This window comes from Artibeus jamaicensis, unplaced genomic scaffold (genome assembly GCF_021234435.1).
Source record: "Artibeus jamaicensis isolate MK-2021 breed Jamaican fruit bat unplaced genomic scaffold, CSHL_Jam_final contig_410, whole genome shotgun sequence".
NCBI lineage: Eukaryota > Metazoa > Chordata > Mammalia > Chiroptera > Phyllostomidae > Artibeus > Artibeus jamaicensis.
In genome coordinates this window covers 781431-808258 of record NW_026521820.1, presented here as the reverse complement: position 1 = coordinate 808258, position 26828 = coordinate 781431, and the positions used below count along the sequence as shown (strand labels likewise).

Sequence of the window (26828 nt, the reverse complement as noted above, 5' to 3'; positions counted from 1 at the left end):
AGGATTAGTCACCTTCCAAGCTGAATCTTTTTTTTTTTTAAAGTATTTTCTTCATTTATTTTTCAAGAGAGGGGAAGGGAAGGAGAAAGAGTGGGAGAGAAACATCAATGTGTGGTTGCCTCTCATGCGTCCCCTGCCGGGAACTGGCCTGCAACCCAGGCATATGCCCTGACTGGGAATCGAACCGCGATACTCTGGTTCGCAGGCCCGCGCTCAGTCCACTGAGCTACGCCAGCCAGGGCCCCAAGCTGAATCTTATCTGACATTGACATTGGTACAAATTACTCTCCACGTTTGAAGATGAGATAGCAAGTTAGCTCTGTCTAGACTTGTATTTATATTTCTACATGGTGACTTGAATTTTATGGTTCTAAATGAGGTGTTTACAAGTAGGAAATCCAGCTCAGTGACGAAGGAGACAATACCCATTCCTGCTGATGAGAGTCAAGGGCTGGGGATGTCAGACCCTTACCAAACTTATATAGAAAAATTTCTTAAGCCCTAAATCTGGATCCACTAATGAATGGGCTGTGGACTCTGGTAAGTTTCCATAACACTTCATCATCTCTTCATGACCTTGTCTCCCTCTGTAAAAAGATAGCCTTACCACTGATATGGAATATTTCAAAGACATCAAAAGATCCTTGGCATCTGGGTGCTCAAGATGTACACAGTATCACATTTTCTTTCCTCAACTGGTTATGTAAAAGGGCAACCTTTAAAACCCTTCAAGTAGAAAATCAGCCGTTTTATTTCTTGTGGGAAGACTTCTTCCACTACTGGAACTATATGGGGGCTGAGTGACAATGAACTGACACACCTGCTGTATCACTGTGCACACTAGAGGCAGGACTGGTACCTACAATTTGAACCATCACTTGACTTAGGTTCAGTGTTTGTGATACCATAGGGCAAAGAGAGTGTGTACACACATGGCCACCAATGCATTGCTGGAATAAATAATGACTTTGTCCCACAGTATTCATCTCAAAGCAAGCAAAAATGATTAAAAAAGTGGAAGTTTTAATATAATTGAAAGGCAAAAGTGGGAGGTAATACAATGTCTGCATATACTTGGGGAACAATAGTAGAATTCAGAGCCAGACCATGGTGCAGCAAAGCATTTATCCAATTTCTCTGGAACATCTGATCCCTACACCTGCCTGTTGACATTTGTATCATGGAAACTTACAAAAGACAGAAAAATTGATATAATGCTTCCCTTGTACCCAGCTTTAGCTTTAAGAATTACCAACATTTGTCAAACTTGTTTCATCTACCTACCTCTTTTTTTTCTTAAGTATTTTAAAGCAAATTTCACATGCCATGTTTTTTCATTCTTTAGTATTTCAATATCTGGTCCCTCTCAGGACAATTAAACAATAAATAACCAATATTCACTACTAGAAAATCAGCATATTTTAATACAGATGTGGTACAGAGTGTTTAATTACAGCAGGGCAGGGCATCTAGTTAAATAAAATTAAAAACCTCTATTTTCCCCAATATAAAATTGCTAAATTAATGTCTCCAACGAATATAACATGGTGAAAGCTTTAAATCACACCATTTTCACCACAGGATTTATGTTTTACCGATTACATACTCCACCACTTTGGCAAAAGAATGAACTTTTAAAAAGTTTATAAACCTAACATAGCAAAGACTGTGTACATCTCCATATTGCACTTTTTATTTACAAGAATAAAACAGTAAAGTCAAATGTCTTGCATATGCTAGGAACAGCACAAATTTGTCACAATAAAACAATGCAGAAGCTGATGTGAGGAGTATTAAAAATGTAAAAATGTAACACATGTATGTACAGAATGCTGAGACTATATTAACAAATTTTAAGTATACAACAATATACTGTATTATTTTAAACATAGTTACGTTATAAAGGCTTATTAACATAGGCCTTTGGTTCTAAACTGCTTCACTAGTTTTAAGCTCACATAGTTTCTTAACCCTTCCTGTTTTTTAAATGAAGTATATATGTATAAAAGCACTAAACCTCCTTGATCACTAGTACAAAAATTATGACGATCAGTTTCCTAAGGTCATCAAAAACTAGTCACAAAAATAGTTCTTGTATTCAACCTGAATGTGCCACAGGAGAAAAAAAAATATTTTCAAGATTTTCCAGCTTAGCCCAGAGGCAAAAGGTTACACCCCAGCCTCCGTTTCAGTGCTACTGTCCCTGCTATGTTTATTTCAGAACACTTGTTTTCTCTAGGCCATTTATTTTAATACTAAGTATGGAAAATAAAATCTAACTTCAGTTTATTAGTGTCCACCACACACATTTCTGTTAAGACAGAATGAAAACATTGAATATTGACAGTGAAATTTAAAAAAAATATGCGTCCTCTTATGACTCCTCTAGAAAATCTGCTATGAAATAACACAGTTCTTCATTACTTTTCTCTACTATTCCCCTGATTTTTCCTTGTGCTTGGTTTCCCAGTGTCTTGCACGAGCCCCAAGATTAGCTCTGAAAATCATCCTGAGTTTGCAAATGACAAAGCAAGTCCCCACACACGGTACATGAGATGAATCACAGAACTGAGGAGGAGCTGGTCATCCCGTGAACCATTGTGCCTGTTGGAGTCCCACTGATGGCATTGAAGATATGAAGGGAATTTGGTAAAACGCTTGTCTTCTCCTCCAGAGGGCAAATCTTGAGGCACAGAAACACAACATTACCCAAGTGTAATGCCCTGAATAACATTTCCCAAAATGGTATGTTTCATTAAACATACACAATTTATCATCCAATGGTAACTGTTACTGGGAATGATGGTCTGCTCAGATAAATAGTTTGGCTTTGGCGATTTGCAGAAGAATAGTGTTGGCTTACCTAGTAAGTGACATTTTTCAGATCAGGATTATAAGAAGAAAGTTGAGAACAAACATGTTTTGTTTCCTTTACAAACCAGTGAGTAGAGAGCCTTCTAGATTACCAGATTATAAAGTGTCTTCAAGTCTATGTCACACATATTTGATGGAGACATGACCTAGTTTTGTCACTTAGCAAATTCTTTTAAAATGAATCTGGAGCATCTGTGTTTCTCTACTGGTTCCTTTCTCAGGGTCTTATAGATTTCTATCCTGAGACAGAGAGAGTGGCTGCCCCTTTGACCCTGAACAAGTCTCTTTTTGCATTCAGCAATGCAAGAAAGGATTCTAAGGTGAAAACAGAGAACATACACACTCACAGGCTCCCATGGAAAAGCCAAAGACAAGTCTACTCCAGGTTATGACCTTTTTTCCTTAAGGGTTCAAAGGAGTTTAATCTTCATAGTTGCTGAGATAACAGAAAGTTCAAGTTTAGAGCACAGCACTGCATCAAATGTCCATACAATCTGGGAGTTTATTTTAATATTTTCAGCCCATAATTCTTTTTCTACTTTCACCTTTTCTAGTGCCAAATACTGGCACCCACTGATCACGCTCCCCATTCTACAGGAATCTGAAGGTCCCATGGAAAAGACCGTCAGTGTTCTCCAAACACTTGTTCTCCACGAGGCCCTCACGTTCTGGTTAAGTATTCACATGTTAATATCTTTAGTCATTTCAATTTTTTTCTACTTTTCTAAGTGCCCAAAGAGGGATGCTTTCCTTTGGACATTCATGTGTCATTATACCAATGTCTGAAGTGCCCAAACTCAGGAATAACTTTATGAGTCAGGTTATCAAGTTTCAGAAAAATAAAATTAAAAAATGACATTACCATCCCATCTGAATGTGTCAGCATGAAGGAGAAAAAAGTATGCAAATTAAAGCTTAGGCATTTACTTTCTTACAACAGAAATTTCCTAACTATATCATCACATGATAGTTAATAGACATAAATGGTCCTGGCTTCCATTTTGCAAGACCGAAAGGCAATATTGTATGGAAGAGAAAAACCAGTTCTGCGTTACTGAGGTACTGACACTAATTAAGACTGGCACTATGACTAGGAAGGAGTGACTAAGGTTGATGGAGAAAGACCTCTCTGAAATTCTGTGTAAGCTTCTTTGTAACATTTATTGGGTTCCCTGGGCATCTGTCCCCTCTGATGACTACTGAGCCCACGTACATGATTCTACTGAAAGGAATTCTTATAGGAACGTGACAGTAGCAGTATAATCAGACAACATCCCATAATGACAAGGAATATAGAAGTCGCCAAGAAGAAACCACTGGGGCACCCAGGTCAGCTGTAAATAATAAAAAAATTGAACCCTATTTTTGTAAATAGCAAAAGAAATTTAATGCAACAGATAACCCTTTAAACAGGCTGGTAAACCTGTTCTTTCAAAGGGGTGGGTGAATAAATAAAATTCTGGGAGCAGTATGGGTATTCCTTTTTTATGTGAGTTTTCTTTTTAAACTAGATTGGAATGGGAAGGAGCCACTTCTAAGAGTGTTGAAGAGGAGGTGGAAGCTGCTCTCCTCTAGTGAGATTGGATAAACACAGGTGGGCAATTTGGATAAACACAGGTGGGCAATTTCTTAGTTGTTTCCCAAGTAACCTGTGGTTAGATGGTAGAAGCAGTGTAGTGGGTTGTATTATTCTAAAAATTCTAGAAGGATGTCAGAAGGTAATAGGCCATTGTAGGGTATACCTAAGACCCCAACTAATAATGCATGCTCCCTAAAAATGGGCAGAACTCCACTGTGGCATTTACCTGCTCATGCATGATTTCAGAAAGCTCTTTTGCCATTTCCCTGTAGTTGGCCTTCATTTCTTCCTGATACTCTAACTGGTCTTCTTTAATTAGACGCTCATTTATGGATAAAGCTTGACCACAAGCTTCCACAAATTGCCTGAAATGGTATGGGGGAGGGAAATAAAGGCATGTTGAGAACAAAGAATGAGTCCAAGAGTCTTCCTTGACTGAGCACAGAACTTGTTAATTCTTGAAGAGAAAAAGACATTTCCCATGTGCTTTACCTGAAAACTTCTTTAAGCAACTTCACTTTATTGTCAGGATATCTTTTTGTGTTTGTGTCATCTAAGAAAGCTCGGGCATATGCTAGTGGACCAGCATTGACCTAGAAAAAGAATAAAGATTTAAAATTATGTTATTAAGAGAATGATCTTATCAGTGATTTAGTTTCAGTTGGTATGTGCTAAAAATGATGTTTGAGTTAGTCATGACCCCTGTCCTCTAGGAACTTACAACCCTAAAGAGGAAACCATGATGAAAGCTTCTACTGTTACATGTCATTTAATTTTACTATTTCAACCATCCTCAGGGCACTTGTGATGATGGTTTATTTTATGTAGGAAGAACCAAAGCTTGGAAAATGTAAAAACCTATTCAAAGTCAAACATCCAGTAAGTGAAACATCTTAGATCAGAGCCCAAGTCTTCCAATTGATATTTGTGCCACATTACATTCAACCTGGTGAGTTCAGGGGAAAACTGAAAATAATGTGGTATGTATGCCAATTTTTAAAAAACCAACTGTTCATCACATTGAATTATGTAGACAGCTCTAGCAAACTGATCTGTTATCTTCGAACGAAGTAACCATCTGAGGTGTGCTGGAAGGCCAAAGATTAGGGGCATTTAGCAACAAAGTGTGTGAATCAGAACCCTGCATGTCTCAGCCAACCAAGAAAACTTATCTGGAGTTGGTCGGGTAAGTCAGGTAATGTGGGAATAGAGATATAAAGAAAGTTAGACACACTGAATGGGAAAGAGAAAATTCTAGACATCTGAGACAGCTTGGGAAAGGACTTTACCCCATGATTACTGCATAATTTTTCCTGGAAGGTCTGGTGGGCTTGGAAGGTAAGTAAGTAGGGGGAGCCATCTGTCTTTTTTGTTGCTGTTTATTGCTGTGGGCTGTGGTTCTGATCCATGGTGTGCACAACTTACACAGCAATGTCAGGAAATCTGAGGTATATGAATTCATACCAGAGGTGGGCTCCTGAGACAGGAACAACTAGCCAATCTTCTATGATGATTGAATGTGTTATCAAACTGGATATGTGTGTGTGAAACTATGTTAAAAACTATGTTAAGCCCTGGCTGGTATAGCTCAGTGGATTGAGCACAGGCTGCAAACCAAAGGGTCGCCACCAGTTAGAGACCCAGTCGGGGCACATGCGTGGGTTGCGGGCCAGGTTCCCGGGGGAGTGTAAGAGGCAACCAGGCATTGATGTTTCTCTTCTTCTCTTTCTCCCTTCCTTCCCCTCTAAATAAATAAATAAATAAATAAATAAATAAATAAATAAATAAAATCTTTAAAAATAACAACAAAAAACTATGTTAAAAGATGACCCAAATGACCGATTGTCCAAAATGATACATATGTAGTGGGCTCTGTATCTGAAAGTTCTGCATCTGCAGATTCAACTAACCATGGGTCAGAAATATATTTTTTTAAAAAGTTACATTGTTGCTGACATGTACTATGTAGTTAGACCTAAGATGGGTGTTTCTGTTCTGAACATGTACAGACTTTTTCTTGCTATTTTATCCTAAATAATACATATAACAACTACTTATATAGTATTAGGCATTATAAGTAATCTATAGATGATTCAAATATGCTGGAGAATGTATATAGGTTATATGCAAATACTATGCCATTTTATGTGAGGGACTCAAGCATTTATGGATTTTGGTATCCCCAAGGGTTCCTGGAACCAATTCCCTACAGATACTGAGGGATGACTGTATTAAATTTTAACAAAATAAAAAGGGGAAAGTTGATGAAAACTTTATAAATTCTAATATAACAAGATCTTGGAGCACAGCCCCATGAAGCCACCCTGATAGCTCTATCCTATAAAATAGCAACCCCAGTGAGGCTTTTGGTAAAAGAATTACAGAGATCACAAATAAAGTGATAAAGCTAATTTCCTCTGGCTGTAACTTTGTGTTGACTTTGGTGGGTACAGATGTATAAACTTAATTTTACTTCATCATGCAATTCCTTGCTTTTTAAGATACTGAACATTTGTAAAAGTCTAAGGTCACAGTCCAATGGCAGGGCACATTTTGCCCTTTAGAAAGTTCAACCTGCCCAGCCCCACATTTTACTGCCACCCACACCCTTCTGCAGGCCTTTTGATAGAGGCTGGATGTTCCCAGTTCATGTTACTGAGTGGTTTTGTTTTTAGTTGAAGAAAATTGTTGCCCCTGGACTCACCTTGCTGAAATAATGATCATATTCACTTGATAACTCATTTTGACACCTAAGTCTTTTGGGCCATAAGAAAAGAGGTTGAAAACATCTATAAATACTTTTCTGGTGAATGACATTTAGAAAAATGTTAGGCAGCAACTCAGCATGAATCTGATAAAAAGCTGACAAAAATTGATTTCAGAAAATGAACCAAGGAAACCCCAAAATCTATATATTACAATCTACATATCTTTCATAAACATCCCTCTTAAAAGAGAAAAAAAAGGAGATACATATAAACACACACACACAAACATGTGCTAGAACTACTTACATACATTTAAAAATACAAACAAAGTAAGAGGCATACTGATTACTGGAAGGAGGTGATTTAACATTTACCAACTTCTTGGGAAACCACACAAGAAACCTTTTAAAAATGTATTTTTGAAGTGTAATATACAAACAGAAAAGTCCACATAACATATATGCATAGCTTGATAAATTTTCATAAACAGAACATACTTATATAATCATTACCTAGATCAAGAGTGACCCTTTCCATAGACAATATACATCACTTGGATGGCTATATGGAAAAAAAGTGGCTATCTACTACCACATGCAAAAATCAATTCTAGATGGACTGCAATCTACATAGGAATGTTAAACAAAGAAGGAAAACATACTTATGTTTCAAAGATATTCTCTTAAGAACAGACTTTTTTAAAGTAGACTAGAAAAATGCTACCAGCAAAGAAAAAAATTGATCTATGAAGTCATATTAAAAATAAAGAATTTATGTTAATCAAAATATACCCTTAAGAGAGTAAAACTTAAGGTACTTTTTCAGATAACAATTTTTAGAGAAACCATAAAACAATAAAACAATAGTTTTGTAAGAGAACCTACAGCTACCCACACTTCTTTATATTTAGAAGGGTCTGAATGCTCCCAGTTAGGCATCCCAAATTCCCCAAATTATCAAAAAAAATCAGGTTAGCATGGAGAGCTGTCTCCTGCCTCTGGCAAACAGTTTAGTGAGTATGACATTTTTGCAGGTGGTGGGGAAGAAGGAGTGCCCTAAGGCTACTACCCCTCTGGTATCAGGAGAAACTGCACAGGCACTGCGGGTAGGTAAGGAGGATCACTGGTAAAGCTAGAGATCTACACTAGATCTTGCTGGTGTGACTGGCCTGAATTTTTCCAACAACTTAAATCAAGAGCCTTTCCCTTGGTTGCCCTGTTGTTTGCTTTGGTTGGTGCCTGGCTTACCTGAACACTCACACTGCCCTGGAGTTTCAGCTGTAGTTTGATCATGTCCACTTCAGCTGAGGAGCACAGCTGCCGAAGCTCAGCCACCTTCTTACTCATTTCATCAATGGCCACTTCAATGGGGTTCAGGTCTGTGTGGTGTTGGTACATGACGGGGATCCGCTTCTTTACATAAGGAAAGCAGTGTATTGCTGTAGAGGAATGAGTCCCAGAATTATTCCACAGTTTGCATGATCTTTATTCTTATTGAGGTAGAAGTAATTATTTCATGGATGCATAATACTGTTTTTTTAATCATTGTGTATGTTTAATGACAGTTTCCTTGTTAACATTTAATGTGAGAAGTGTATCTTTGAAGACATCGTTTTATTGTTCCTTTCTAAATTTTCTCATCCATGACTTCCTTGCCTTCCTTGGACTTTGTGAGATTTGAATGAGCTACTAGATATAAGATGGCTTTGGAAATGCAAAAAAAGTAAATAGTTTTAAGATATCATTTAAAGTCCAGAAAAAATATGAAAAAATCAATTTTATCCACAGAATAACTTTGAATCACATGCTAATGTCTGCACAAATCAGAAAAATTAATGAAAAGTGAGAATATAATTCCAAGCAAAGTATTCTGTGAACCAGAAATGTACAACTGTTGAAGTCGCAATAATAGAGATATTTCAAAACAAATAATGTAATGAAAAATATTCACTTTTTCTTATACATAAACCTTGAATTATATTTTATTGATTATGCTATTACAGTTGCCCCAATTTCCCCTCTTGGTCCCCCTGTCCACCCAGCAACCTGAATGCCTCAGGCAATTCCCACACCATTGTTTATGTCCATGGGTCATGTGTGTAAGTTCATTGTTTATGTCCATGGGTCACGTGTGTACACTTCCTATACTGTACATCCCCATGGCTATTCTGTAACTACTTATTTGAATATCTTATTCCCTCACCTCTTTACCCATTGTCCCTATGCATACCTTCCATCTGGCAACCATCCAAATGCTTCCCATATTATGATTCTGTCTCTGATCTGGTTTCCTTAATTTGTTTTTTAGATTCAGTCGTTGACAGATTTGTATTTATTGCCATTTTATTGTTCCTAGTTTTGATCTTCTTCTTTTTCTTAGGTAAGTCCCTTTAACATTTCATATAATAATGGTTTGTTGATGATGAACTCCTATAGTTTTTTCTTGTCTCAGAAGCTCTTTATCTGCCCTTTGATTCTAAATGATAGCTTTGCAGGGTACAGCAGTCTTGGCTGTAGGTCCCTGCTTTTTTATCACTTTGAATATTTCTTGCCAATGTCTTCTAGCCTACAAAGTTCCTCTTGAGTAGTCAGCTGACAGTCTTATTATGGGAACTCCCCTGTAGGTAACTAACTTCTTTTCTCCTGCGCCTTTTAAGATTCTCTCTTTATCTTTAATCTTTGGCATTTTTTATGATGTGTCTTGGTGTGGGCTTCTTTGCATCCATCTTGCTGGGGACTCTGTGCTTCCTGGGCTTGCGTGTCTATTCCTTCACCAAATTAGGAAAGTTTCCTTTCATTATTTTTTCAAATAGAGTTCCAATTTCTTTCCTCCTTCTCTTCTCCTTCTGGCACTCCTATAATATGAATGTTGGACCTCTTAAAGTTGTCCCAGAAGATCCTTAAACTGTTTTGGTGTTGGGGGGGGGGACTCTTTTTTCTTCTTGTTGTTCTGATTGGTTGGTTTTTGCTTCCTTATGTTCTGAATCATTGATTTGATTCTTGGTTTCAGTCACTGTATTGTTGTTTCCCCATAAATTGTTCTTTATTTCAATTAGTGTATTTGTTTCTGACTGGATCTTTTTTATGCTCTTAAGGTTCTCACTAATAAGTTCTTTGAGCATCCTTATAACCAGTCTTTTGAACCCTGCATCTGCCAGAATGCTTATGTCCATTTCCTTTAGTTCTTCTCCTGGAGTTTTGATCTGTTCTTTTATTTGGGCCATGTTTCTTTGTGTCCTCGTTTTGGCAGCCTCCCTGTGTTTGTTTCTATGTATTAGGTAGAGCTGCTTTGAGTGCATGTCTTAGTAGTGTGGCCTAATGGAGTAGGTGTCCTGTAGGGTCCAATGGCACAGCCTCCACTATCACACAAGCTGGGTAACTGAGGTGTGCCCTTTGTGTGGGCTGAGTGCACCCTCCTCTTGTAGTTGAGCTTTAGTTGTTGTTGTCAGATCAATGGGAGGGATTTACCCTAGCCAGTCATCTGCAAGGACTGGCTGTGACCACTTACCACCAACCTCTGCCCTCCATGGAGGATTAGCTGTGCACAGGCAGGGTTGTGGTGCTCTGACATAGTCTGTAGCTGTCAACTGGGTGCACAGGTCCCGGGGTTTCCTGGGTGGTGCAGGTCAAGGTTGGCCACCACTTGTATTCTGCCTGAGCTATAAAGCAATCCGAGATGGTTGCTACTTGTGCTGGGCTTGGAGATTCCCAGTCAAAGCCAAGCTGTGAATCTAGGCTGGCTGCTGCTAGTACTGTGCCTGGGGCCACTTAGCAAGAGGTATAGTGGCTGGGGACTCACTGAGGCCAGCTCTTGCTTGTTTGAAAGGATTTAGGAAGTTGTGAAGCATCAGCCAAGACCAGCCATTCACGTGGAAAAGCCACTATTAACAGCCGTAAGTTGGGTGGGATGGAACCACCGGGGATTTCCAGGGTAGGGCAAACAGTGTTAAGCCAGGCTGATGGAGCCTCAGATATAGCAGCAACCTGCTGGCTCTATGAGAGAAGGGTTCAGAAAAGGAACAATGTTTCTGCCCCATCTTTCTGTCTGGGAGAAAGCTGTCCGCCAGGTTGCACCTCGATGTCAGACATTTCAGTTTCTCTCTGTGTGCCACTGGTGCCTTTCAAGCTGCTACTCTGGTGCTGGAGGTCAGAGGGAGTGAATCTGAGGAAGTTCATGTGTGAATTCTTTAAGGGGATCTACTTTGTACTCCAGCAAGTTTTTCCACTGACGCAACCCCGATGGTTTTTGTAGCCAGAAGTTAAGGGGACATATCTTCCTGACACTGGAACCCTAGGCTGGGGGGCCTGGTGTAGGGCTGGGACTCCTTGCTCCTGAGATACCCCTCCTGAATTTTGACTCACCACATGTGGATGTGGGACCAGCCCATTCTGCCTCCTACCAGTCTGGATGGACGTGGTTTCTTTTAATTCTGTAGTTGTCAGACTTCCATTCAACTTGATTTCTGATGGTTCTGAGTGATGGCTGTTCTATCATTTAGTTGTAATTTTTATGTGGTTGTGTAAGGAGGCAAGCCATGTTTACCTATGCTGCCATCTTGGCCACAAATGTCTCATGTTTTTTACTTCCTGTCCCCCCAAAATCAGTATTATTTTATCATAATAAGACACCTGAACATATCAACACCAAAGAGTTAAGTTTAAAAATGAACAGAGAAACAGGTGGTTCTAATTTAGGTCTGTTTCACATTCCTACTTTGTTGCTTTATATGGTATATAAATACCTGCAATATTCTCATTTAACATCTATTTACTAATTGACCTTTAGGTATATGCTTAAAAGCTATTTTCTTAACAAGAAAAAATAAGATGAGAGTGTGAGTTTGGATTTGTTACTACTTAGTAAGAGGCTGGGGTGTTACTCAGAAAGTACTTATCACAAGATGAGAAAACAGGCCAGCCCCATAGAACACAGAGTTCCAATGGGCCACCCAAAGTCTGCACAAAGCTGAAGGAATGTTCGACCGAATAAAACCTCATTTGTCACACAATCACTGGCCTTAGTTTATAAAAATTTTATCAGTGTAAAGTCCAGCTCTGTGTCTCATGTTTCTTTTGTATTCCTTGTGGAGTTTTTAAGTAACAACACTGGGATCGATAAATCCCACTTAAACCAAAGTCTCCCTTGAAAATGTGACAAGACCTGGGCACTGCTGCTTACTAGCCAGGGAAATGGGGAAAGGACCTGCAGACCAGAAGGGTACCTGGATGGGAAAGACTGACATGCTTTATGGAGCAGCATGACAGCTTTCCCATTTATAATGAAGAAGCACCTGTGAAAACATTCCATGGGGCTGACAGCCAAGTTAAGACACATACAATTAGTTTTATCATAGTATTGAGTGTTATGGTGCAGTACCACCTCTATTTTGGAGAGAAAAACCAACTCCAAGGATGTTTATGAGATGTCTGTGGATTATACTGATTTCACTTGGCAAAAAGGTCCTGAGTTACTGCTTCTTGTGATGATAACTGGCAATTTAAAGAGGCAGGGTGGGGCAAAAGTAGGTTTACAGTTGTTAAGTATGTGAAATACAGAGTTTATTCTTATACAGCTCCTTTTCCCTCTATATATTTTCACAACCTACTCCCTCTTTCAAGTCTGAACTCAAATGTCACCTCTTCAATGAGGTCTACCCTAGTTACCCTATTTAAACTGCAACCTCACATTCACCTCCATGTTTCCAATCTCCTCTTGCTTTTGTTTAGAACATATATTATCTTCCAACATAGGTACAATTATGCATGATATTTACTGTTTATCATTTATCTCCTGCTAGTATCTAAGGTGCACAAGCCAGAGAGTTTTGTTTTGTTAGTATGTTAAGTTGGAACACTGCCTGTATTCAAGAAATTTTGGTGAATTAATAAATGTATCTGGATTGAGTGTGGGCCTGCGAACCAGACAATCGCACAAAAGGCAACCATACATTGATGTTTCTCTCCCTCTCTCCTTCCCTTCCCCTCTAAAGATAAATAAATAAAATATTAAAAAAAATAAATGTATCACTGCCCAAATGGCTAAATGAAGGAGCAAAGTGGCTTGGAAGGTGAAAAATTAGGTGATGGACTCAGTGAGCTATCATCTTATTCATAAATGCGCTGCACTAGTGATCTGCAGCTCCTTAAGAAGGAAGCTGGGGAAGAGAAGGCTGAGGAGTGATTATATGGTCTGATTAGACTGAACACAAAGTGAAGAGAGGAGAGTATTTCCAACCTGAGTGGGAGTCTGGGCATGATTTGGAAGACTCTGGGAGAGTGATTAGGAAGAAACTCCAGGCCAGAGGTTCTATATTGTTGGGACCACCCTGCCTGGTGGCTAAGGCTGAGTGAGCGACCTTGGGACAATAAGCCACTGAGACAAAGCTTATCTCCCTGGCAGGAGATAAGCTTCTCCTCCTTTTTCCATAACTGGCCTCCAGTGCCTGATCAGTTAGCCAATGACGGGTAAGATTTCCCAAGGGGGTAACCACCTAAGACAGGCATGATCACGTGGAGGCCCTGGGGAAGGACTTGAGGGGCTATGGAGAAAGGGGTGATGGACTCTCACCCTTGGGCTTTGATGAAGCCTGAGTCCTCATTTCTCCTAATTCCTTGGCTGTCTTGCCTCCCCTGCCTGACTTAAGCCTGAAACCAATGACTGAGGGTGGTGCAGCCCTGGTGCTAGAAAGGGAGGGCTCCCTGGGTGATTAGGCCTAAGAAAGGATATGTGAAAACCCGTGAAATCTGCTTTGCTAAGAAAGCTCTTAAATAGTAAAGGCCCAAGCAGAAAATGAGTTTGTTTCCCAAAGTTTTATAGCCTTTTAGCTGATAGACCCTGACTCAGAAGAAGCCCTAATAGTTCTTTGTATGCTATCTATTGTTTGACCCTTACTGCCTGGCAATGATTAATAAGCTGTACCTGTATTCCTATGCAAATTAAACCCAATAAAAGCCTGTCTAGGCAAGGCTTGGGGCACTCACCCCTTGAGAGAGTGGCCAGGCCACTCTGAGGCACTCCCCCCTTGAGGGATTAGCTGTGCTACCCCTTTTCCTTCACAGGACTCAGTAGTCCATGTGAATTTGTCTCATATTTCATCCATGATGCCATGGGCACTGCAGGCCAGTGTATGTGTCACTATATGAAAGAAGAAATAGAGGGGATCATGTTGGGAGGTAGGGTCAGAAATGTCTTATACACCAAAGGGGCCAAGAAGGTAATTATTAGGTTTTTAAATGATTACAAATTGAAGCTGACTGAACTATCCAGAATAGTGAGCATTTGCTGGATTCAGAGGGCTGGGGCTCCCCAACATCTTGGATGGCCAAAGGTCAGGTTAGAAGCAATTCAATGAAAAAAGAACCTGAGGTATTAATAACATGAGGAAAAACTCTCAAGTTCAAAGTTTGTAGAATATCCTGGTCTGTGTATCTTTAATCATAAAGGTTGATAATAGTTTTTAGTGGCATTTTTATAACTCCCTCTCTAAATCTTTATGCTGCCCAGTAACTTATCCTTTTGATATACATCCTTGTTTTTGTGTTGTACTACAATCTCCTTTTAGTTATCATCAACCTCAGGGGCAAGGTGCTCAATGGTAGGAGAGATTTAGCAAGATGATGTACATTCTTTCCCCTCCTGAGTTATGATTCACAGAGTTCTTTAATTAGAGATGGAAAGTAAAACTCTTACATATAAAGAAATTAAGGCACAGAGGGTTAAGTGACCTGCTCGAGATCACAAAGTGAGTGTGACCCAGGTCTGCAAGACCAAGGCCTAAGCTTTGCATTGCCCACACTTTCTCAGTGTGGTTATTTTCTAAGCCAACAACATACATCTACATCTATTTTGCCTCTCCTGGAGTGGAGTTACTCTTGGTTCTCTATGTTCTTCCAAGTACAGAGCTTTGCTCATGTTGTTTATCTAATCTAAAATATTTCTGTGACAAAATGGTAAACAGTAACCCTGACGGAAACATGCCTAGGGAAAATACCCTATGGTAATAACGGTTCATGAATCAGTATGGTACCTGAGTAAAATAATCATAATAAAAAATCCTGGCCCTGACTCATCAGTGAGTGGAGTTTATTTAAAGCAGCAGTTCTCCAACTTGAGTGGCACCAGAATCACTTGAAGGGCTTGTGAACCACAACTCACTGCCCCTCCTACCCCTTGTGTCTGATTCATAGGTCTGGACTGGGCTGGAAAATCTGCATTTCTAACAAGTTTCCAGGTGATGCTGATGCTGCAGATCCAGGAACAACCTTGGATAAGCACGGATTTAAGGTTATCACTACTATAGTGATGAACACTGTAAGCTGACAGTTCTTATTAAATGACACCATTTAGAAATGTAGCTATCTTGCCTCATTAAAGAAGAATGTAACTTACTTCTGGCCAAGATGGATGCGTAGGTGGAAACACTGTGCCTCCTTGCACAACCAAGTTTAAAGACAACAAAGTTTTAGTAAAAAAACGCAGCCAAAACACAGGAAATTGAACTGTACAGAAGTCCAACAACAATGAACCATTCAGCCAGACCGGTAAGAGGGGTGGAGTCAGCGGCTGGCAGAGCTGGGTTGAGCAGGAAAGATCGGTGGATGGACCCAGGAGCACAAGTGGCAGTTGGCAGATACCAGGCGCAGGGTGGCAACAGGCAGAGCTAGTGAGGGCGCAGGGCAGCTGGCTGACCACGGTCACACGTTTGAGTGCAAATAAAGCAAGTAAAGAAGCGAACAGTGAGACAGACTACTCAAGCTAGGGCCCCAGCAATGGGAATTATAGCCTGAAAGTACCAATTGGAAAGACTTTTGGGGTCGAGATGCTGGGAGAGTTTGTTGGAGAGACCCACAGCCTCCTGGGGGGTACACAAGCCCACACACCCAGGAACCAGCACCAGAGGCCCCAAACTGCTTGTGGAAAGTGGCAGAGAGGGCATAAATCTGAGAGAGAGCGGAACAAACGCCACTGCCCCTCTCTGACCCCGCCCCCACATACAGTGTCACAAACCTGCAACTGGGTCACCCTGCCCTGGTGAACACCTAAGGCTCTGCCTCTCATATGTAACAGGCATGAACAGACCAAAACATTATGGCTTGAGAACAGCTCAAAGCCCCAGAACCAATAATTCTAAGCAACCAAGAGATAGCCACACTTTCAGATGCACAGTTCCAAACATTGGTGATCAGGATGCTCACAGAACTGGTTGATTTTAGTCACAAATTAGAGAAATAAATGAAAGCTAAACTAATTGAAATGAAAGGAAATGCACAGGAAACCAAAAGTGATGGAAAGAAAACTGGGACTCAAATCAAGGGAGTGGAACAGAAGAAAGAAAAAAAGAATGAAGACAGAAAAGAATGAAGAAACAAGAATTCAAAAAAATGAGGAGAGGCTTAGGAACCTCCAGGACATCTTTAAACGTTCCAACATCCGAATTATAGGGGTACCAGAAGGGGAAGAGAAACATCAACAAGTGGAACACTTATTTGAACAAATAATAAAGGAGAACTTCTCCAATCTGGCAAAGGAAATAGACTTCCAGGAAATCCAGGAAGCTCAGAGAGTCCCAAAGAAGTGGGACCCAAAAAGGAACACACCAAGGCACATCATCATTATATTAGCCAAGATTAGAATGAAGGAGAGAATCCTAGAAGCAGCAAGAGCTAAGGGGACAGTCACCTACAAGGGACTTCCCATCAGACTGTCAGCAGATTTCTCAAAAGAGACCTTACAGGCAAGAAGGGGCTGGAAAGAAGTATTCCAAGTCATGAAATCCAAAGACCTACATCCAAGATTGATCTATCCAGCAAAGCTTTCATTTAGAATGGAAGGGCAGATTATGTGCTTCTCAGATAAGGTCAAATTCAAGGAGTTCATCACCACTAAACCCTTATTATATGAAATATTAAAGGGACTTATCTAAGTAAAAGAAGAGAAAAAATATGAACAGTGGAAGGACAGCAAACTCACAGTTATTAACAATCACACCTAAAACAAAAGCAAACTAAGAGGACAGCTAGATCAGGAGAGGAACCATAGAAATGGAGATCACATGGAGGGTTAGCAATAGGAGACTGGGAGGAGAAGAAGGTACAGAGAATAAGTAGCAGAGACGGTAGGTAGAAAATAGGAAAGAGGACAAGAATAGTATAGAATCTAAAGAACTTGAGACACGTGGACATAAATGAAAGGGGGGGAATGGTGAGGGAGGGGGTGTGCAGGATGGAGGGGAATGAATGGGGGGAATAGGACAACTGTAATGGCATAATCAATAAAATATATTTTTTAAAAAAGAAGAATGTGCTACTGTGTCCACTAGAAAAACAATTCATGACATATAGGGGAGAGACAATACTGTGTGCTTTACATGTTATTTTATTACTTTAAGAGCAGGAGTAGGAACCATTTTTTAAGAACTTAAGTTTTTGCCCTGGCCAGGTGGCTCAACTGGTTGGAGCATCATCCAATAAACCAAAAGGCTGCAGGTTTGATTTCCAGTCAGGGCACACACCTAGGTAGTGGATTCAATCCCAGGTCAAGGTGTGTATGGGAGGCAACTGATCAATGTTATTCTCCAGCAATGTTTCTCTCTCTTTTTCTTCCTCTCTTTCTAAAATCAATGAACATACTCTCAGGTGAGGATTAAAAAAAGAATGTAGGTTTTTTAAAATACAGTTTTTACCTTTTAGCCCAGTTCCCTCATAGAAAGGGTAAAAATTCCCTGTAATATGCTGTTCTGAGCTATTTTATAATGAGACATACTTTCTTTGTTAACAGCTTTATTGAGATAGAAATAACATCCCACAGAATTCACACCTTTGAATTATACAATTGTGAGAGCAGTGCCTCACCTGAAATACTGTACCTTAGCAGTGCTCTTTTATTTATTATAATGTGCCATGTGATCGCCCCAATGAAACACTGACAAGATTGACTCCTAGACTGGTAACTGGTTGCCTCCTTGGTTCAATCCAACTATGGCTACTCTTTGAAGAATGTGGCTAGGTTGTGCATATAGACACACCAGACCTTCTGAATAGGCTTCTCCACTGATTTTTTTTAGGTCAAATTGTTTTATTTTAGGTTATCCTTGCCATGTTGCTGACCTCCCAAAGAAGGTAAAGACCACTTCTAATGTGGTTCTGCAATGATCAGGAACTGGGAAATAGTGCAAAAATATTTTTGAGAATGGCTGACTGATGGCTAAACAGTACCAAAATATAATTAAAACTCCGCAAGAGCTGCATAGGTGGCTTCTGAATATACTGAGCTTTCTGGTACTGGAGGCATTTAAGCTGAGGCTGATCAACTGCTCTCAGACACCAGGTAGAAGGGATCCAGCATCATGTCCTATTTATTCACCCAGCTTAAAATCTCTGAGCAGGTTCATGATGGGACCTGAGATCACTAAAGGGTCTCTTCTTGTAAGGAAGATATAGTACTGTGGGCAGGGGTTCTTGAGCTGGTGGCTACGGGTTTAACAGGGGTCCATGTGGGTTTTAGAAGGAGTCTGTAAATCACCTGAAATTGTGTGCAGAAGCATTCTGAGGAGGTAAATGACCACTGTTTTCATCAGATTCTAAGAATGGTAAGTGACCTGAGACTGAATATGAACTTCTGGTCTGGTAGAAGAAAATGCAAACAGAGAACTAGAAAAATGTCATGACTATTCCAAGGCAAGCATTTGATAAATGTTAAGCTGAAATGGATTTGTGAGGAAAATTAACTAAGCTTGAAGGAAACTTCCAATTCTAGAAGCTTCTGGATCACTTCTAGAGAGCTCTATGGTGGGTGTCCAGGCTGCCATCTAGATCTGATTCTTAAAGGGAGGAGCCAGGGAAACCATACCTGTCAATATCGTGCGCCGTTTGCACTGCTCCTCGACCCCACCTTGCCTCTTCCCAGCCTGAGTGAAAGGCATCTCAAACATGAAACGGCGAATGTTGTGAGATCTTTCAAACTCCGTTTTCCTTTCTTGCAATTCTTTTTCATCAAAGAATGGGATGACGTGTGTCACCTGGATATATGCATACTTGGAATCCAGGTCCTTAGGGTTGACCTTTAAATAAATAAATAAATAAATAAATAAATAAATAAATAAATAAAAATAGAAAATTGGTGCTAGCTTAAGTACTCCCTCAAAGCATGCCTAAACTGTGTTTTCCCACTTTTTATTAGTAAAAGTTTTAGATAAATTCAGAGATGTTGAAAAAAATAGTACAAAGAATATACCTACCACTTTAAACAACTGCTAATATTTTGCTATATTTGTTTCAAATACATACACACACAAAGTATTTTTAGCTGAACCATTTCAAAGTAAGTAGTATATATCATGACACTTCAGCCAGCATATCCTAAGTATGAGGACATTCTCTTCCATAACCAAAATACATTATCATACCTAAGAAAATTAACACTATTTCCCTAATATACCCCAATACCTAGTCTGTATTAAAATTTCTCAAATGTCCCCAGAATGTTATTTATAGCTATTTGTGTTTGAACCAAAAACTATCAATGATCACATTTTATATTTACTTGTGATATTCTTAGTCTTGTTTAATCTAAAATTTTAATTCCCCACTATGTTTTCATAATATTGAAATGTTTATTTCAGTAAAAATGTTCAGAACCAAGGTCCCCAAATTATAATTAATCTGTAGAAAGAATGTAGATGAATTAATCAAATACGGGTACAACCTAATAATCTAAAACTAATCTAACCATATAAATTTAGTTCCTGATTAACTAAGCACATTATGCTTTTAAAAGAACATTTCTGGAATTACTGGTGCTTTAACTTCTGGGACATGCTAGAAAATTAAACATAGGCATTTTCCATACGAAACCCAAAGCTAGTATATTAGGGAGACAAATCAATTTTGCACATATAAATTATATTCAAGTTTTTAGAACAATAAAAGGGGACACAAAAGGAATTCACAGAGCTTGGAGAGCAGACTGGCATCAGCACAGGCAAACAAACATAGCCAAGATAGTTTTACTGGTCTCAAATTATCATGCACCACTGTTCTCTTAGAGACGTTTATAAAGAAAAATGAAAACAGATGTGAAAATGCCTTAACTTTTCGAAGTTAAGAAAATACATATTCATGAGTTATTTCTATTTTAGAAAAGGCCATCTGGCCAATCACTGTAATTGTATTCAAACCTATTAAACTTCACTTTTTTAGCAGAAACAATTTAAAGCAGTGGAAATGAATATTCTTCCCTATTATTTTAGTGGTATTTCCCTAGTCTTCATTTTCAAAGTTGTACATGTATCTCAGTAGAAGGAAGGAGGACTGGTAATTAAGGGAAGAGAAGGTCTAGGAAGTCTTTCAGCTGTTACATCAAGGACTACATATGAAAAGGAGAAGGAGAATACATGAGAGTCTTGAGAATAGGCTATAATTTTCAAGCCACAACTTGACCCAGACAAAGGTTTCAGTTTCAGAGAGAAAGGCAAATTGGACCTGAGTAATTTACCTAGGAAGAAAGTAGGCCTTAATACAGTTGTACTGAGGTTCCTGGTTAAACATAGACCAATGACCTGTGTTTATCCCTTTTCCTTTCTGTGAATCTGTTAAAATGGCAATATAGAATTTATGTGCAAGGACCAAGAATAGAGGACAGAAGGCAGCTGTGGATGTGAGACTTTAATAAATTTCTGGAAGGCAGGTGAATGGAGGTGTGCTATCTGATTTGACAGAGAGAAGCAGTTCTAATCCAAGTTCTGACAGAGATGGATAATAAGTGAGTCAGAGCATCACTGAGAAGCCTGCTGCTATAGACTGAATGTCTATGTTCCCCCCAAATTCACAATTTGAAATATTAACCTCCAATGTGGTGGTATTAGAAGGTGGACGGTGATTAGGTCATGAGGGTAGAACCCTTAAGATGGGATTAGTATCCTTCAGAAGAGACATCAAAGAGCTTCCTTACCTCTTCCACCATGTGAAGACAGAGAGAGAAGACAGCTGCCTATGAATCAAGAAGAAGGACCTCACCACATACTGAATCTGCTAGCACCTTGATCTTGGACTTTCATCCTCCGAAACTGTCAGAAACAAATCTCTGTTGTTTATAACCCAGCCAGTCTATGGTGTTTGTTAGAGCAGCCTGAAGGGACTGATATCTCTGGAGCACTAGCACTAGGATTAGGTTCACCAGAAGAGGTGTGGGGCAGAAACCAGGGCAAATGGCCCAAAGTCTATCTGAAGCAGCAAAACTCCAGGTTCATTTCCCTAGTCCTCGCCCCATAAGAGAATAGAACGTTCACTGGAGAAACTGGTCTGGAGAAAGTCTAAATGCAGTCACCAGTGTCAGTGGAAAATAGAAATGAGGTACAGAGTGAAACATAAGGCAAGTAGGTGATCGGCTACAGGCTAAACATGGGACCTTCAGCCTCTGCCTGTCTCCTATATCCAGAATCCAGAATCACCCCTTTCTTTATCTCCTCCCTACCACTTAGGCAGGAGAGTAGAAGATTCTTCTCCAGAGGAAATGAAGGGCTCTAAGGAGCCAGATTCCAGACACTGGGGACTCTAAAAGAAGGAGAGCTTATCATTGCTGGAAACTGAGCAGGGGAAGCATTTTTAAAAAGATTTTATTTATCTATCTTTAGAGGGGGAGGAAAGGAGAGAGGAAGAGAAATATTAATGTATGGTTGTCTCTTGTACGTCCCCTGCTGGAAACTGGCCCGCAACCCAGGCATGTGCCCTAACTGGGAATCGAACCGTGATCCTCTGGTTCGCAGACCCATGCTCGATCCACTGAGCTATACTAGCCAGGGCAGGGGAAGCATTTTTAATGCAAAGAACAGGAGCTCTATTTTGGCCTGAGTTTCAGGAGGCAAAGGGATATCTAACTTTCTGGAGATATCCTGAAGACAGTGGGATGGACACACACTCGTAAATGTACAGAACAAACAAGGCAGGTTTAGAAATGGTCTTCAGGAGAGCAATACAATCTCTCTATATGGAAGGTAGATCTCATTTCTACAAATGTGTGCTGGCTAGTTTACTTTCTGATGTGTCCATCTGCTGGTCCCTCTGTCCATACATTTAACAATCAGTCAAAGTGTCAGGTAGATATGCCTGTGCTAAGAGCAAGGGAGAAGTGCTGTGAGAAACAGAACCTTGGACACTCCTCTTACAGAGTTTCTAAATAACTAGACTAAAAAGGGTATATTCTTTCAGACATTAATTTGTAAATAAGTGTCTTTTTAAAATTATAAAATAAAAATTTGCTTAATGAAGGACATCTGGAAAGCACAGAAAGAAAAGGTATTAAGAAGAAAATTACACACTTGCCACTCAAGGCCAACCATTCTTATTTTTTTTCCTGGGTCTTTGTTTTCTCCTATTCACATTTATGAATACATATGGTCAATCATGAATAATCAAAATGATATTATATTGCCATAATATGTTTCCAAACACAGTCATACCTTGCCAGAATCTTGTATCATTTTGACATTTTCAGAACCAAATTTATCTGAGTAAAGTTTAAGGAGTCTCTGAGAAATTTCTGACAGAGGTGTGAGCTTGGGTTCTTTGTAAATATACTCCTTTCCATCTTCATCTTCAAAGAATCCCTGTGACATACAGCACAATTAGAGAACTATCACCAAATACAAGCCCAAGGCTACCACCCAGGAAGGGTATTATAAGGGTTAAAAAATGAGAAATGACTTTAACATAAAATCCTAAGTAAACAGGCTTTTCAAATAGGAAGGAAAATGATAATAACATTAAGTCTGGGTAAAAGATAAAGGAAAAACACACAATTGCAAACTCATTCAAAAATGCTATCATTAAGTGTTGAGTGAAATGAAAGATTGGAGATTTAAGACTATGTTCTCTCGGTGAAGTCTGATGATGGGATTCAAGCCTGTTTCACATTCCCAAGAAACAGAGCTCAGCAGCCTGCTCGAGACAGGCCTCAGAAATACACACACATCCCTTCTCCTGAATGTTCCCACTTATAAAGGATTTTATGGCATAAATAGGTCTAGAATAGGTTCAGCAAAAGCTATGTAAAATTTGTATAAATTCTATTTTGCTATACTGATGAGAAAAATATTCAAGGGCTGTAGCATGATATCAGAAAATATTTTCATTATTACTAGTCATATATGGTATCATATCACCAACATTTTCATTATTATAATGCTTTAGCACCAATCATGTCTGAATAAAAACAAGGCTTAGAACTAACTGCATGGGAAGTGAAAAAGGTTGAAAATTTATAAGTGCAGATTGGGGTTAATATTTGAACTAAATTAAAACAAAACATTTCTCATCTAAAGTGGAAGAGGAAAAATGGTGCCCAAACTACGGTATATGTTTCAAAAACAGCAAGCTCATATGAAACAAAAAAAGCCCACATCAAAATAAGAGTTTAGGTGCAGTAATTTCACTACATTATATGCTTATTAAGCATTTACTATAATTACCTCCACATCTGTTTCACTGTCTGTAAACTGGTATTGCTATGAAGTTATAAAAGACAATAACAGGATAAATATAAGGTTATATAATGCTCATAGAAAACCACACATTCTAAATAAATGGATTATAATTTATATCATTTAGTTATGTTAGAGACTTGGAGGTTAAATGTTCAGTTAAATTTAAATTAACCCATTCATATAGGGATTCTGAAATATTACAATGTAAGTATACTTGTGGAGATATTATATTACAAGACATAGAAACACACAGGGATAAAAGAAACCAGAGAGTCTTAACTTTGGTTTAAAACATGCAGTATAGATGTATGAGGACACAGATGATTTATTTCTGTAAATGCAATAAACTGTTAATTATTTTGGAGTCTGTAATGACTGGACAGATACATACAGACTTGGAAAAGAAACTTGCAAACCACATGAAGTACCAAAGATGCTGCTAAGAAAGTCTTATGGAGGGAGAACTTACCGCTGCCTTAAGAAAGTAATAAAGAAAAAATAGGAAGAAAAAAAAGCAGAAAGTTTACTACTGAGAAAGCTAACAGTCATACTAAATATGACAAATTCATAAAATTAGCAATTATAAGCAGCAGGAAATTTATAAAATACAATTTTATGGAGTTAAAAAAATAAAAAAGGACTTGGGACAGCCTACAGAGTAGAGAGGAGGCTCACCTGTCCAAAGAAGGCCACTCGGAAGTAGGTCCCCAGGAGCCTGCGGCCTGAGTGCATGACCTCAGTCACTTTGCTGTAGGCCTGGTGTAGAGTGTCATACAGATGGGCTAGCCTCTGGAAAGCAGAACAAAAACCCATATCTTCCTATTTATAATTAGTAACATCAATTTAAAAATAACAAATGAGATCATGTGGGTGAAAAATCCTTGGACTTGAGGTTTTAGAAAAATCAAGAATTATTTTGATTGTACAAATACTAGCGATCATCTCTGAGTTGCAATATTTCCTATCCAAAGGGCCAGCTTGCATATAAGGACCCATCAAATTTCCACAATGTGGTAAGCAAATTCTGCTTTCAAGTTAACATGAAATGTTAGAGATAGTAAAGTCTTATCATGATGTTCTTAGTCCTTTATTTTCCCATGCAGGTAGAGCAACAAAGTGTTACAAGAAAAAAAAAAAAGCACCTGGTGATCATAAAATTGTTCCTGGAAGCCTTTCAAAAGTGGAGTGCCAAAACTATCAATCTTTGTTGTTTGAGATTTGGGGTCTGTGTAGAGGTGGGGCCTGTGTGTACAATGACCGATGGCTCTGAGGATGGTGACCTCCATCACCAAGTGGAGGGTCAGAGACCACTTGCACATCTCTGACAGTGGTCTTTCTGCTCTCTTGCATGTAAGAAAGTCTGGGGACATTTGTCACTCCATTGTCCCTACACACTGGAAAAAACAAACCACTCAGATACCTCAAAATCTCTCCGCTTTTCATAAATGGGGATGATGAGTTTATAGATGTCAGCAATCAGTTCATAGCGTTCAGCCTTCCAGAGTCCATCTGCACACTGTTCTAGGAGCTCCATGAGCACATCCTGATCAAAGAAGAAGGCCATCGGCCAGAAAAGAGTGTTTATATAAGGAAAATGACATTGTATTCCTTGCAGAATGCATAACTGATTAAAATAGTTAGGAGGAAAATTTTAAAATAGGGAGTATTTTTTGTTTTTATTTTTTGAAACTTAAAAGAAAAGATTTTATTTATTTATCTTTAGAGGAAAAGAGAAGGCAAGAGGGAGAGAAATATCAATGTATGGTTGCCTCTCCTGTGTCCCCTGCTGGGAACTGGCCTGCAACCCAGACACGTGCCCTGACTGGGAATCGAACTGTGGTTGTTTGGATCGTAAGCCTGTGCTCCATCCACTGAGCTACACCAGCCAGGGCAAAATATGGAGTATTTTTTAAATTAATTTCCATACTTGTTAACAACTCATAACAATGTTCTTTTATTTAAATTTAATTTTGATTTTTAGAGAGAGGGGAAGGGAGAAAGAGAAGAGAAGCATCAATGTGAGAGAAACATTGACTGGCTGCCTTCCTGACGTGCCCCAGTTGGGGACCTAACCTGTAACCTAAGCATGTGTCCTGACAGGAAATAGAACTAGTGACGTTTTGATTTGTAGGATGACACCCAACCAACTGAGCCACACCAGCCAGGGCACTATGTTCTTTTTTAATGAGCCATTTTCCAAACATGTTTGCAAGCAGAAATGAAGGGTCACATTGTACAAGTGTGTAGTAGTTAACTACAAGGAAAAAACTAACACTTATAGCCTCATGTAGGCTCTCAATATTTAATCTTAGTTCTCTTTTTATAAATATAATTAGAAAAACAATTTTTCCTTTCTGAGGAATGATATCAATTTTGAGACATGAAGAGTTACTAAGCATGACTTCAATGCAAATTATACATCTCAGGATAATTCAGTGATGGTGTGTGGTAGGCATTAAGCCTGCCTCACCAAAATCCTTTCCACCTTCCCTTGGAGATTTCTATTTACTGAAGTTTGGGTATTCACCATGCCTCTATTAAAATCCTTAAACTAGATCTGGCCAAGATGGAGGTGTAGGTAGATAACGTCCCACCTCCTTGCACAGCTAAAAGAAGGACAACAACAAATTGAAAAACAAAAAACAACCAGAACAGTCAGAAACTCAAACTGTATGGAAGTCCAACAACCAAGGAATTAAAGAAGAAACATTCATCCAGAGTGGTAGAAGAGGTGGAGACAGGCAGACAGGGTGGAGAGGATGACCAGAAAGAGGTGCTGGTGGACCAGGCAGGCAAGACGGCAGTGGATGGACTGGGAGGTCTCATATTTTTGTGCAGATAAACTGGGAGGCAACAACTGGGGAGAGAGACAGACTGCACAACCCTGGGTTCCACTGTGGGCAAAACAAAGTCCTAGAACCTCTGTCTATAGAAACCTGTAGGGTTGTAGTAGTGGGATAAACTGCCAGTCTCTTGAAAGCAGGGCAAAAGCTGAACAAGCAGCTTAGTTTCCTCTCTGACCCTGCCCCACATACAGTGTCACAACCCAGTGATGTGGGTTGCGCTGCTCTGGTGAACACCTAAGGTTCACCCCTCACAATGTAACAGGTGAGCTGACACAAAGAAAGATGGCGCAAATGAGAGAACACATTGAAACTCCAGAAAAGAATCTAAGCAATGAGTAGACAAC

The 26828-nt window shown here is 39.3% G+C and overlaps 1 protein-coding gene across 12 annotated transcripts in view; it reads right to left on the bottom strand.

The window, feature by feature from the left end:
• Positions 1 to 1396: 1396 nt before the first annotated feature.
• DOCK9 (dedicator of cytokinesis 9) overlaps positions 1397 to 26828 on the bottom strand; it is a 377316-nt gene continuing 351884 nt past the window's right edge. For 8 of the 12 annotated variants that reach the window (XM_053665376.1, XM_037151687.2, XM_053665379.1 and 5 more), the window contains exons 46-54: positions 25059 to 25181; positions 24314 to 24427; positions 23624 to 23659; positions 22616 to 22762; positions 19009 to 19219; positions 8409 to 8599; positions 4946 to 5046; positions 4680 to 4818; positions 1397 to 2683 (exon numbers count right to left, since the gene is read on the bottom strand). In XM_053665376.1, coding sequence (XP_053521351.1) covers positions 2561 to 2683; positions 4680 to 4818; positions 4946 to 5046; positions 8409 to 8599; positions 19009 to 19219; positions 22616 to 22762; positions 23624 to 23659; positions 24314 to 24427; positions 25059 to 25181 — 1185 coding nt within the window. In that variant the 3' untranslated portion in view covers positions 1397 to 2560. The remainder of the gene's footprint in view (positions 2684 to 4679; positions 4819 to 4945; positions 5047 to 8408; positions 8600 to 19008; positions 19220 to 22615; positions 22763 to 23623; positions 23660 to 24313; positions 24428 to 25058; positions 25182 to 26828) is intronic. The other 4 variants (XM_037151681.2, XM_037151685.2, XM_037151682.2 and 1 more) reach the window with 1 other exon arrangement.